Here is a 13,457-nt window from a genome sequence, read left to right as displayed (position 1 = left end):
TTTACTGCAAAAGCAATATCTGGTCTAGTGCAGTTAGCTAGATATGGTAAATCACCGCTAGCACTTAAATATGGGACTTCAGGTCTTAGCACATCCTCATCATCTCCTTTAGGCCTAAATGTGTCTTTGTCCACTTCAAGGGACCGAACTACCATCGGAGTACTGAGGGGATGTGATTTATCCATATCAAATTTCTCCAAGAGTTTATTTGTGTAATTTGATTGCTGTACAAAAATTATATTGGGGAGATGTTCGATCTGCAGGCCGAGACAAAACTTGGTTTTTCCCAAGTCTTTCATTTCAAATTCCAATTTTAAGCATGAACATCATTCCACAAGATCCTTGTGTGTCCAACAATGTTTATGTCATCAACATAGATAGAGATAATTCAAAAACCATTCGATGACCTCTTAATGAAGATACTGATGTTATCACATCTGTGCTTGTTTTTATAGTTATTTTAAATCATCTCGGTAATTAATTTCTTTAATTTTGCTTATTTAATACATGTTTTTCTTGCTATTATCATTTAATTATGGTTCATACTCATTTTGAATGTTTTACGGTGTTTGTTAATGTTTTTGAACCATTGTAGGTCAAAGTTATGAGTAAGGAAAGTCCTAGGACAAAATTGGAGTCAAAAGTGGACCAAAAGACACCTACACAGTACATTTGACGTGTCGAGCCAAAGGCTCGACGCGTCCAAAATTTTTGGTACGTATTGCGGTCGAAACCAGCCGGTCTCGACGCGTCGAGCGAAACAAACAAGCAGGCGTCGAATTAAGAAAGGGAGCAAACGGCCCGCATGGGTAGCTCAACTGGTCATAGAGGTGAAACTTTGGAATAATGACCAGGGATCGAGTCTCATCAGCGGCAGTGTGGGAGCAACCTCCCAAAGTGAGGGGGGTTCCTTGTGCGCAGTGAGCACCGGTCTAGCCTCTGTGGTTCATGTTCAGTTGAGTCACCATGATTTACATCCTTCCAAATGCTCTGTTTGTGGGGGGGCCTTAGGGTTGGGGTTCCGCCTTTTTGAAATAAGAAATGGAGCAACCGTGCGAATTTTGCAAAAGAAAGGGAATCGGCTAATTACAAAAGGGGGCGGCGTTCTCCAAATTCCAAAGTTGCATTTCACTTTCCAAAATCAATTGTGGTATTCTCCATTCCAAAATCAAGAAGCAACAAATATATCCCAACTTCAATTCGGTAATTGATTCGGAAATTTCCTAATTTAATTAGGGAAATTCCTATTTCGCCCCAGCTTTGTATCTACTATAAAATCCCACCTTCTTCAACCCTACGAAGAAAAAATGGTAATTTAGAGTAAATAATTAGAATAGATAATTCACAATTCATAGTTTAGAATTCATAGATTCTTGGAGACAAGAAGGAGAGAAATCAAGAGCCACAAGTTGTCTTGGAAAGCAAGAAGAATACTAGGGAGATTTGGGAAAATCGTTTGGTTAATTCTTGTACTCTTTTGATGATTTGTAATTCTTTATTTATATTTTCTATTTATAATTTAGTCATGCTTGTCTAAATTCTTTAGAGATTCTTGGGTAAAAGTGTTTATGAACCTATGTGTCTGAGCTCTCAGTTTCTTTAATATATTATTATTTGGGTTTAATAATTGTGTTGCAATCGTGATAATATTGTTTGATGCTTGTAATTAATGGCCATAGTTACTTGTTTCGTTTGCTTTGTTTGTGTCACCAATGGGAGTTGGGGAATAAATTAGGGTACACACGATTGCACCTAATGGTTGGACCCTGTGAAAGGGGAATTTATTGGGGGAATCTTATTCTAGATTGTTGCGCATCGGGAGATGGTAATAATTAGGAATAATTGAATGCTGATCTTCGATCTTATCAGGTGTTTAAGCCACAGGAGTGGAAATTCACTAGGGGTAGAAATTACGGGAGTAATTCTGTTTCACTTTGCATTCCCATACAAGTCTTAATTCCAAACTAAATATTACAAACGTTAATTGGCACTAGGTGATTAAATGCTTGAATCCCATGAATCTCATCTTCTCTCTTATTGTTTTCAAAATCCTGAACCTCTGTTTTATTTTATTTATTTTATGCCAATCAATCATCTAAGTAATTGTTAGGATTAGCTCTAATGAATAAGTTAGTAACTAATGCTTGATACAACAACTTCCTTGTGGATCGATAACTCGTACTCCGAGAATTATTTGTTTGCAAATATACTACGCATCAGATACAGGGACAAATATCATTATTTACGTACCCCTTCTTTAGGAGGAATTCACTTGATCAGTTATACCACATTATACCCGATTGCTTCAAACCAGACAATGATTTTTGAAGTTTGATACTATGCATGTTACGATCATTTTTATCCCTCACAATGGGGTTTTCAATGCCTTCCGGTATTCTCATGTATATATCGGCATCTAGTGATTCATATAGATACATGGTCACTACATCCATCAACTGCATATCTAAATTCAGTTTTACTGTCAATGAGATTACATAGCGGAACGATGTGCTATAAAAAACAGGAGAATATGTATGCTCAAAATCAATTCCAGGCCTCTGAGTAAACCTTGGGCAACCAATCTCGCTGTATATCTAACCACCTCATGGTTTTCATTCCTCTTCCTTACGAACACCCACTTGGATCTTACTAGGATCACACCTTTCAAAGTAAGTATAGTGGGACCAAACACTTTCCTTTTATTAAGCGAGTTAAGCTCTGCCTCAATTGCATCTTTCCATTTTAACCAGTCAGAGTGCTTCCGACACTCTGTTATTAATTTTGATTCTGGATCCAAATTATCACGTTATACGTTAGAGGCAATCGTGCAGGGAAATGTGTCGTCGATGACTATTAAATCTCTGTATAAGTTTCTCATGTATCAACAAAGTGTATGGCGGTTTCTATATTTATATCAACCGGATCATTGTCATTTCCCATAGTATTCTGATATGGATGTCCGCTTCCCCAATTTTAATATTATATGGAGCACGTGCAAGTTGATTGGGTTCTCCGTCTTCCAGACGATTGAAAACTTTCTGGAGTGACTGAGAACTTTTATTGATCCTAGTTTTCTGCGGATTTATATCTTTTAATTTGCACCTACCGATCTCCCACGCTTTTGGCGATGGTGGGTGTCAGTATGTATATTTTGTTCCGTGGGGACTTCTACTCTTGCTGGGGCATTTTCAAGAGGAGTATGAGATGTAGTCACTCTTCTTAAATCAGTAAAAACATCTGGCAGGTTATTTGCAAAATTTTGTAAATTAATTATCTTATGAACTTCCAGTTCAGCCTGGCTAGTGCCAGGGTCTAGGTACTGAAGATCTTTTTCATCCCATGAAATTTCTCGGTAGTTTATTGAGTGTGGGCTCTTATCTCCCCCTAATATCGGGGAAATGATCTTCATCAAAGATGCAGTCTACGTACCTCGCAGTAAATTGGTCCCCTGTCATGGGCTCTAGGTATTAAATGATAGAGGGAGACTCATAACCAACATAAATACCTAGCTTTCGTTGTAGGGCCATAGAGGTGCGATGTATGGGTGGTATAGGGACATAGACTGCAGAACCAAATAGACGTAGATGGAAATGTCTGGTTCTGTCCCTCGTACTAGTTGTAAGGGGGAATAATCATGATATACAGTGGGCTGGAGTTGTATTAAATTTGCAGCATGTAATCCTGCATGTCCCCAACAAGTAGCTGGTAAACTGGACTTTTGAAGCAATGGTTTAGCAATTAGTTTAATGCACTTAATAAAAGATTCTGCTAGACCAATCTTAGTATGGACATAAGGTACCGAATGTTCCACTTTGATGCCCAGATCCATACAATAATCATCAAATGTTTTCGATATGAATTCTCTTGCATTATCCATCCTAACGGATTTAATTAGATAAATAGGAAATTGGGCATTCAATTCAAGAATTTCTACAACAAATTTAGTGAATGCTTTATTTCTAGTGGATAGTAGACTAACGTGAGTCCACCGGGTGGAAGCAACAATAAGGACGTGATGGGCGAGAAATGAATTTGCCTGAATTAAGACTTTCTTCAGTAATTGATCTTCGGTCATCTCTGGTTAGAACGTTTTGTTACGCCAAAGTGATATAATAGAGGAAAATAGAGAGAAACTGTAAAACTGAATTGAGAGCGCAAAGGGAAAGATACGGGAGCTTCTCATTCATTCAACAAGTGAATCAACATAATACAATGTATACATAATACAATGAATCAACAATAAGGACGTGATGGGCGAGCAATGAATTTGCCTGAATTAAGACTTTCTTCAGTAATTGATCTTCGGTGATCTCCGATTAGAACGTTTTGTTACGCCAAAGTGATATAATAGAGGAAAATAGAGAGAAACTGTAAAACTGAATTGAGAGCGCAAAGGAAAAGATACGGGAGCTTCTCATTCATTCAACAAGTGAATCAACATAATACAATGTATATATCTTCCTAAATATTAGAAAAATAACTAACCACTAAAAGAATAATGTACACATATACATAAATATATATTCATAAGTCATAACAAATTACATATTTGACCTTTTTGATGATAGGTTTTAAAAAATCCTCTTATAAATATATTATATGTGTCTCTTACTTTATCTATTTGAAGAAAGATAACACTTCAACATTGAAGCAAAAAATTTCAACTCACTGTAGAAGATTGCAAATTAACAAAAAAAAAGTGTGTATGTAGTTACTTTTTTTTGGCAAATTTTCGTTTATATATATATATATATATATATATATATATATATATATATATATATATATATATATATATATATATATGATAGGTTTTAAAAAATCCTCTTATAAATATATTATATGTGTCTCTTACTTTATCTATTTGAAGAAAGATAACACTTCAACATTGAAGCAAAAAATTTCAACTCACTGTAGAAGATTGCAAATTAACAAAAAAAAAGTGTGTATGTAGTTACTTTTTTTTGGCAAATTTTCGTTTATATATATATATATATATATATATATATATATATATATATATATATATATATATATATATATATATATATATATATATTGAATACTATTGACTCTATTACAAGGTAATATTTGTTCTATACTTTTTCTATCTATTGCAGCCCAACAAGTCAAGACCCCACCACCGGGGCTCGGTCCTTTGACCTTCCCTCAAGGGGAACCACAAAGGCGTAATTTGAGCACAAGGTGCTTGACTTTTTGTACATATATATTTTGTCTCCAAATGTATTCTACTAATTATAGTATGCATACATGAGGCGAGTTCAGGTGCGGCGGTGTCCTTAGGTGCGGCGGTGCGGCATCACCAAGAGTTCCACAAATATACGACATCAACGTTAGGAAAATGCACCACAAAAACACACAAAAATTAGGTACGCATCACTAAAAACACACCATTAGGTGTGAGTAAAAACATCAAACAATGTTCGAAAATACACCATTGGGATTTGGTGAGTTATATAGTGTATTTTTTAGGTCTGTTGGGTATTTTTTTGTTTTTTTTTTTTTTTTTTTTTTTTTGCATTTCATTGTGGTGTGTTTCTCTTAAACTGTTGGTGCATGTTGTTAACACTGTTAGTGTATTTTGAAATTCTGTCGCACCGCCGCACAGAAAGACCCGGCCGCATTTGAACTTTCTTCATGCATACATAAATCATAATGTATATTTTATATATATAAATATTGCATAGTAGGTATAGTAGAACATGTTATTCTAAAACTTTAATTGACTATTTCATCATTTTGTATTAATGGTCTCAGTGTTAAAAGAAAAATAAAGAGACAAGGGAGAATCTTCTGTTGTATTCATCGTCTGCACTTTTCATATTACAACCATACATATATGTAATATACATTTGTAACAGAAGGTAATAATGGTAGACATAAATGTGACCGTTACATCAGTTACATAATCAACTCATAATGTCCACACTTAATTATATTTATAACACTCCTCCCCCTTGGACATTATAACACCACGATCTTGCCTCATTAAAAACTTGCTAGGAAAACCCTGTGGGAAAAACCTAAATAAGAAAAGAGTACAAGGTATATGGATAGCATACATTCATGCCTCATTAAAAACTTCACTAGGAAAACCACGTGGGAAAAAACCTAGTTGAAGAAAAGAGTACATGATATATGTAAAAACATATATTGTATTCGTCGCCTCATTAAAAACCTTAACTTAAGAAAACCCTGTGGGAAAAACTTAGTTAAGGGAAAAAGAGTACAACCGTGAGCCTTCAAGGCATAATCAGCATAATCTTCAGGATTCTGGGGTTTGTCTACTGAAGCAATTATTTTGCAACATTTTCTCATTACATTATTATATCATACTCATGCCTCGTTAAAAACCATACTAGAAAAACCCAATGGGAGAAAACTAGTGAGGAAAAAAGTACATGATATTTTTGTATTTATGTGTTGCAAATAGTGCGCAACTGTTAGTCTTTTATGACTTAATCTTCAGGATTTTACATTCAATCTTCCGGATTGATTCGAGTAAATGTACTTCCCGTCTCCCCCTGAAGATAACAATCTTCAAATTCTACATATATTTCAAAAATTTGAAGAAATGGATTGGACAAATCTTTTGGATTTGTCACTAGAGTAAATATCTAAAAATCTTATGGCTCTTCTAGAGCTCATATAACATTTGTGCAACACAAGTGTTATTATCCTCATTTTGAACATTTAGGGAAATTCATTGTATAACCAGTTTGAGACTTGGCATTACGGGGATCAAACAAAATAGCCAGTACCCAAGTAGCCTATTAAAATTGTATCATAGTTTCTTACATAAATGGCATGTCTTTGTACCTTGAATATACTGGATGATATGTTAATCATTATTCAAGTACTTCATTGTAGGAGGAGCACTAGATTCTGCTAGCTATTTCATTGCAAATATCATGCCTATTGCGATTATGGAACTTCTGGTTCTAAAGTGGTGCTCCAACGATAATGAAGTAAGGGACTTCGAGTCCAAACGGTTCCTTATCTACTTCAAGAGATTATTAGGCAACCTTTAGTTTTATAAAAACATGACACTTATCCATATAGACATGTAAAAAGCGTTTTTAGATGTAGGTTAACTGATGTATAAAATTCATTCAAGGGAAAAACTCGATCTTCAAGTCGAGATAATACTTAGCTTTCCCAAAAAAAAATCTCCGTCTTTAGGCATGAATTGACATTGTCAAGCTCTTTAAATATTTCATTGATGCTTACAACATCAATATTGACTAAGATTGTAAATAAATAAGTTCATTATGAACCCTTTATCGAGCACATAATGGTACATATTATTCCTTCTTCGAGAGGAAAATACTCAGTCAATTCTTAATTATTTCAAGTCATATATAGACCTTAATATTCTAATGTTGCGATTTTCACTTTTTCTCATTTTGAGAACTTAAACTCCTTCGGGAACTTAATATTCTTGTCTCTTTATTTTTCTTTTAACACATTATCAGCACATGATGCTTTACCCAAATTGCTGTTGCCGATCAATCTCACACCTTCTCCGACTTCAATTCCGACCTCCAAAACAGGGTAGCAACGTCGATTGTTGACGAGAAGCCACGAGACGAAACCCTAGGTTCGTTCGTCAAAAGGGGGTACAATCGCGAGATGTCACAGGTGACTGCCGATCTTCGGATCGTGGATCGCGATGATATTGGGATGGATGAGCGACGGATTGCGATGGTGGAAGGGATGAATCGCCGGCCTGCAACCGTCTAATCGCCGTCGGAGACATGGTATTGCCTGTCTAGCTCAGTTGGTTAGAGCATTGTGCTGATAACGTGTTAAAAGAAAAATAAAGAGACAAGGGAGAATATCTTCTGTTGTATTCATCGTCTGCACTTTTTATATTACAACCATACTTATATGTAATTGATACTGCTAATTCTACGTAGCAATAATTAAATAAACCCGAGACCAATTAAAGCAAGTAAATATCTTTATTGATCACGGTGAAGGCCCTAAGTACAATCTACTTGGTTGCTCTGAGTGCCGACTGACTGCGGTCGGGATTCTCTAACAACAACCTATCGATCGTCCAAAAGTCCCTCACACTGTAGCTACTGTGGGTATTTATAGCCGCTGCGCCGGGGACACAAATCCGGTCGTTAGCCACCACGTGTCATCCTCCCGGGTGCTCTGTCTGTCGTCGCAAGGAACCGCCACGTGTCCTTTGCCAGCTCTCGCGCCAAAGGGCTACCGCTCGGTGGTCGACTCTATCGTTCGGGCAACTCCCGGTCAGATCCCGACCGGGTTCCTCACAAGAAGCCCGACCTGTTACCTGCAAAGACAAGAAGAAAAAGACAAAGGCATACCAGCCGGGGTAAAATAATGTCGGTCGGGATATTCTCTACCAGTAATATACATTTGTAACAGAAGGTAATAATGGTAGACATAAATGTGACCGTTACATCAGTTACATAATCAACTCATAATGTCCACACTTAATTATATTTATAACACTCAGTTAGTATTTGATGTTTATATGTTGTATGTTAATTAATTTTCTCATCAAAATTATTTCCAACAATATATATTTTCTACAATTATTTTTCTAATAATTTAATTGATGGGAAAGCAACAAAAAAGCCTCTAAGAGCATCTACACCAACAATTTTTAAGAGTTTTTCTTCCTTCTGATTTTTGTGATGATTTGGTAGAGAGAGGAGGTAGGAGAAGAAAAAATTGTAGGAGTTGATGCACAAGTCGTGCCCAATTACATGGGCAAATTATTGTGTGGACCATGGTCCACACAATGTTATATGTACCATAACAAAAAGTACATTTTTAATATACTAAATGTACATTATTTTTGTACTGAATGTACATTATACAATATAATGTACACTCAGAACAAAAATAATGTACATCCCCTGAATACAATGTACGTTACTTTTGTACTGAATGTACATTATTTTACAGTAGACAAAATATGATGCACAATTTATATGGATCATGGTCCACACAATAATAATTGAATTACATGTCAGTTGGGCAAATTAATCACACAAAAAAAAAAAAAAAAAAAAAAAATCTCTTTTTTTCTTTTTCTATGTTCTCCCTTTCCTCCCCTTGCTCTAAGGCACCTGTTTGTCAAACAACCACTATATATAGCAACAATCATTATACCATAAATCATAATCAATCTTACAAGATAAATCATTAACATAAAATTCATTAGAAATTCATTTTTAGTACATTGAATTAAATATTTATTTTTTAAGATTCAGTTTTTGTATATTGAAAGTTCATTTCTAAATATACTTTTAAAAAATGTATTTTCAAAATATTAATATACTAAAACCGAACATTTATTTGTGGTTCATATAATCTAGTTTTTGGTCATAAAGTCATCAGAAGAAATCCGATATCAAAACTTGCCATTAACTTGAAAACATTGCCTATTCCTATGTACAAAAAACACATCCGCAATTCAAAAATGAGTGATCTCACACAACATAACTATCCATGCCACTTCCAAACTCAAGCTAAATATTGTGTCTTACAATCTGCTTTAATTTTCACCTATCCAGAAGACAATCTAAAATCTTTCCCCATTCTACTGGGGCATATTAGGACAGAATCTACACACAAACCACCTTTAGTATGTGTGCAATCAATCTGAGTCAGAGAAAACTTAATCTTTGTCAACGCATCGGCGTTGGCATCCTCGACGACAAAATCTCCTACATGGTAGTGCACCCAGGTTCCTAGGTTGTCCAGGAAGCACCGCGATGTCGCTTGCTGACCATCTTGCAATGTGAACTTTAGTTGAACCGGCTTAATGTCCCAGCCGTGAACATTCTCAGCGTTGCACCCTCGACGACCACCCAACCTCTTCGTTATCCTCCCGAGCTGAAGCCTGAAAAACAAACTGTATTCCCCCGCAGGAAATTGGAACTCGAGGTCGCCATCCACTTCGACCCACCAAATTTGTTGAAGATATGCAACTGTCTGGAATCTACATTATGGTGAGCAAAACATAACATCAAAAACCTAATTATTAGGACCCTTCCCACAATCATTAGCAAGCAGGCAGGCTGATAGGAATGTGTACAAACTTCATTTAAGGATTCCTATTTCTGGAAACAAAGTGAAAAGGACAGGTAAAGCTTCCCTGACCAGCAAAAAACTAAATCGCCCTTAACTTAAGCATACATAAATAGTAGTTTGAACCATAATGTTTGCTTGTGAATACCTGAAGATTATCCTGATTCAGACAACAATTATCAAGGGCTAGCCACAAAAATGTGCAGTCCAAAGTTAGCTTAAAGCCACATAATTCATTTTAAGGAATTAATTAATTATAAAGAACGCATTTAATATATTGATTTCTTGAATCTGAATATATAGACATAATAGGATTTATTAGCCCGCATGGATTAAACTCACTGGTCTAGTAGACAGTATTTGAGAGAAGAGACCAAGGCTAGAAATTAGGTAACCGTGTGAAAATTATGTCCAAAGTGGGTAGATCCCTTGTGGGCACAGACATTTAGCCTCGACGGCTAGTCCCTGAGTTATCGTGACTTATATGACAGCATATATATATATATATATATATATATATATATATATATATATATATATATATATATATATATATATATACACTAGTCTTTTCTATGTGCGATGCGCAAAAGCATATGCCCAATATTTATATTTTTAAAAATAACAAATTTTTACTAATTAAAATCTAAGTGAAATAAAATTTATTTATTATATTAATCCAATATATATGAATATATAATGTTTAACTAACATTGTTATCATTAAAGAATATAAGAAAATATATGGTAGATGCATGTGCATGGTAAAAGTAATGGAAAGATAACAAAAGTTATAACAGTAAGGGTATTTTTGTCCAAAAAATTGTATAGTACAACTCTAAAAACATAATGTACAAAATGGTTAGCATAAAAAATATGGATAAAAATGAGAGATATAACTTTGATTGAGACTTAATTTTTAGATAATAAGCAAGACATGATCCTGAAGTGTTTGAGTTTAGGTAGAATTGTTGTTCCAAAGATGATTGGGTTAACCTCTCCACATCGATACCCAACTCGGGTCGTCTTCTGTTAGTGATGGGTATAGGATATGTCTTTTATTGGCAATGATAAATTACGTAATGATCTAAGAAACTAACACTTCCCACAGAATGACAACAAATAAAAATGGAATTCTACTATATATATTAGCAGCCACCATTTGTGCCTATCTCTCTCTTTTCTTTTTGGGTAACCGAGGACGTGCACTTGTACTGTACTTTATATCTTGTCTTGTATTAAAATATAGCATTGACATCTTAACAACATTATACTCCCAAAAACGCAACGAATATTCGTCACTTTGACTTCAAACAATGCAAAATAACTATAGTAAGTTAGTAACGGTCGGGCAAAAATCGGTAAAATGTCAAATCTATTAATTAGTGACTAGGAGAATTAATGGTATAAATCATGGTCCACACAGCTGTGTGAACCATAAATTACTTTTATATATATATATATATATATATATATATATATATATATATATATATATATATATATATATATATATATATATATATATATTATTTGAGTACTAAAAGTAAATTATTTTGTATACTAGGAGTATTAAATAATTTACATTTAGTATACAAATAATGTGATTTTAGTATATTAAAATTGTACATTGTATTTAGGGAAATATATTATTTGAGCATTGGAAATACATTATTTTGTACTTTTAATCATAATTAGTATTTGGTTGACAACTTTTTAAAACACAACTATTGTGATTTGATTACCCTTAAAGTACCAACTTTTATCCCTATCATAAGGTACATAACCAAAATCAATATTGATAATCGTTCCAATTCTACCTTACTACCAAATATGCAAAATACTTTCACCAAAATCCATTACCAATACCAAGTATTTGATTCTCATTCTGATTCCAGTTCCCTTATGCTAACCAAACACACCAGAAGAATTTACTTATTTTGTGGTCCACACAACTTGATCCATGTAAAAATTTGTCAACTGTTGGACCCATGTAAAAATTTGTCAATTGTTGGACCCATGTAAAAATTTGTCAATTGTTGGACGAAGTTCAGTAAAAGGTCAAGTTCACCACCTACCTCTTGAAAATATGATGACTACTGTGTATAAAGAAATAAAGTGATAATTGTATAATCTTAACAAGGGGTATCTGATTATGTGTGCTCACCAGAAAAAATGGCATAGTAATAAGTTACTACCACTTTTGGCGTATTTGATCCTAATAGTAACTGATCAGGACATCCTTAGCATTAGAATCAAGAAGAGACTGTATTAATCCAAAAAACAATGAAGACCAACCTTGATTCTTCAGTCGGAATGTGATTCCAATACCTCCGATCATCGATTCCGGTAATCCTCATGCCCTTAGCAGAAATCGCCAAACAAACTCCTCCACAAGTCTTATCAATCCAAACATCCTGCGACACATAAAACATACATTTGGTAAAAACACAGAGAGATTATATTGTTAGAATCACCCTGTAAAACAAGCACTTTAATTTTCCAGACCTTTGTGCCACCATCGAAAGAAATGGGCCGGCAAAGCATAGAGAAAATGTCCCTTTTTGGCATGCCGGCGGCGCTGAACCCGATCAGATCCTCCAAGATATACCGGTAATTGGAGGGCAATTTGGGCTCCCAGATGAAATCCGCCGACGAGGCGGCCCGGAAGGCCCGGTCAATACGGGCCAGCTTGCAGATCTCCGGCGGTTCCATATAGGACAAGACCAGAGCGACACAAGATTCCGGTATGTCCGCTAACCTTGCCTTTAATGGTGGTTGACCATGCCCGCCGTTAGGCTCCAAGTCATTTGAAGAAGCATTAGCGCCCATTTCAGAATAAAAAAAGCAGGAATTGAATGGAGATAGAATAACAGAATAGATGGGATTGATCCAACTAGCAAAAAAGGAAAACTTTTGGAGAGTGTGTGTTTTGGGTGTTGTGTGTGAGAGAGAAATTTAAAGAGAGAGAGAGAGATGTCTGCAGGGGGGTGTTTTGCGCGCTTGGATTTGGAAGCGAAGGTGGTTCTGACGAGGATTTTGAGTAGACAGAGAGAGTCCTTATCCGGTTTGAAAGAACAAGTCCTCACGTGGTTGGATAGCGCGTGGCTGTCACGCCAGGATGATTCAGGTGGTAACTGATATGCGGCCCTTCTTATCAATGATTAGACAAAAACAATACCGCAATACGGAGTAATATATACTATATCCCTACCATTTTGTTTGTTTGATTCGATTAACGAGATTCGTATGAAGTTATAATATTTTTTCTTTCAATGTGTGATTTCTATATTCGGAATCATTGTTTGGTTGAGGTGAATACGGTGTCATTCGCTTGAATACGATACCAACACTTACATAGAA

The 13,457-nt window shown here is 35.3% G+C and overlaps 1 protein-coding gene across 1 annotated transcript; it reads right to left on the bottom strand.

Moving 5' to 3' along the window:
• Nucleotides 1-9,398: 9,398 nt before the first annotated feature.
• LOC109157570 (F-box protein PP2-A13-like) lies at nucleotides 9,399-13,078 on the bottom strand. Its single transcript, XM_019305414.1, has 3 exons — nucleotides 12,603-13,078; nucleotides 12,393-12,511; nucleotides 9,399-10,006 (listed from the first exon to the last, which is right to left on the bottom strand). The coding sequence occupies exons 1-3, from the start codon at nucleotides 12,924-12,926 to the stop codon at nucleotides 9,571-9,573; spliced, it is 879 nt and encodes a 292-aa protein (XP_019160959.1). The 5' UTR covers nucleotides 12,927-13,078; the 3' UTR covers nucleotides 9,399-9,570.
• Nucleotides 13,079-13,457: the final 379 nt, after the last annotated feature.

This window comes from Ipomoea nil, unplaced genomic scaffold (genome assembly GCF_001879475.1).
Source record: "Ipomoea nil cultivar Tokyo-kokei standard unplaced genomic scaffold, Asagao_1.1 scaffold2791, whole genome shotgun sequence".
Taxonomy (NCBI): Eukaryota; Viridiplantae; Streptophyta; class Magnoliopsida; order Solanales; family Convolvulaceae; genus Ipomoea; species Ipomoea nil.
Note: the sequence above shows the minus strand (reverse complement) of the source record. Positions and strands in the feature narration are given on the sequence as shown.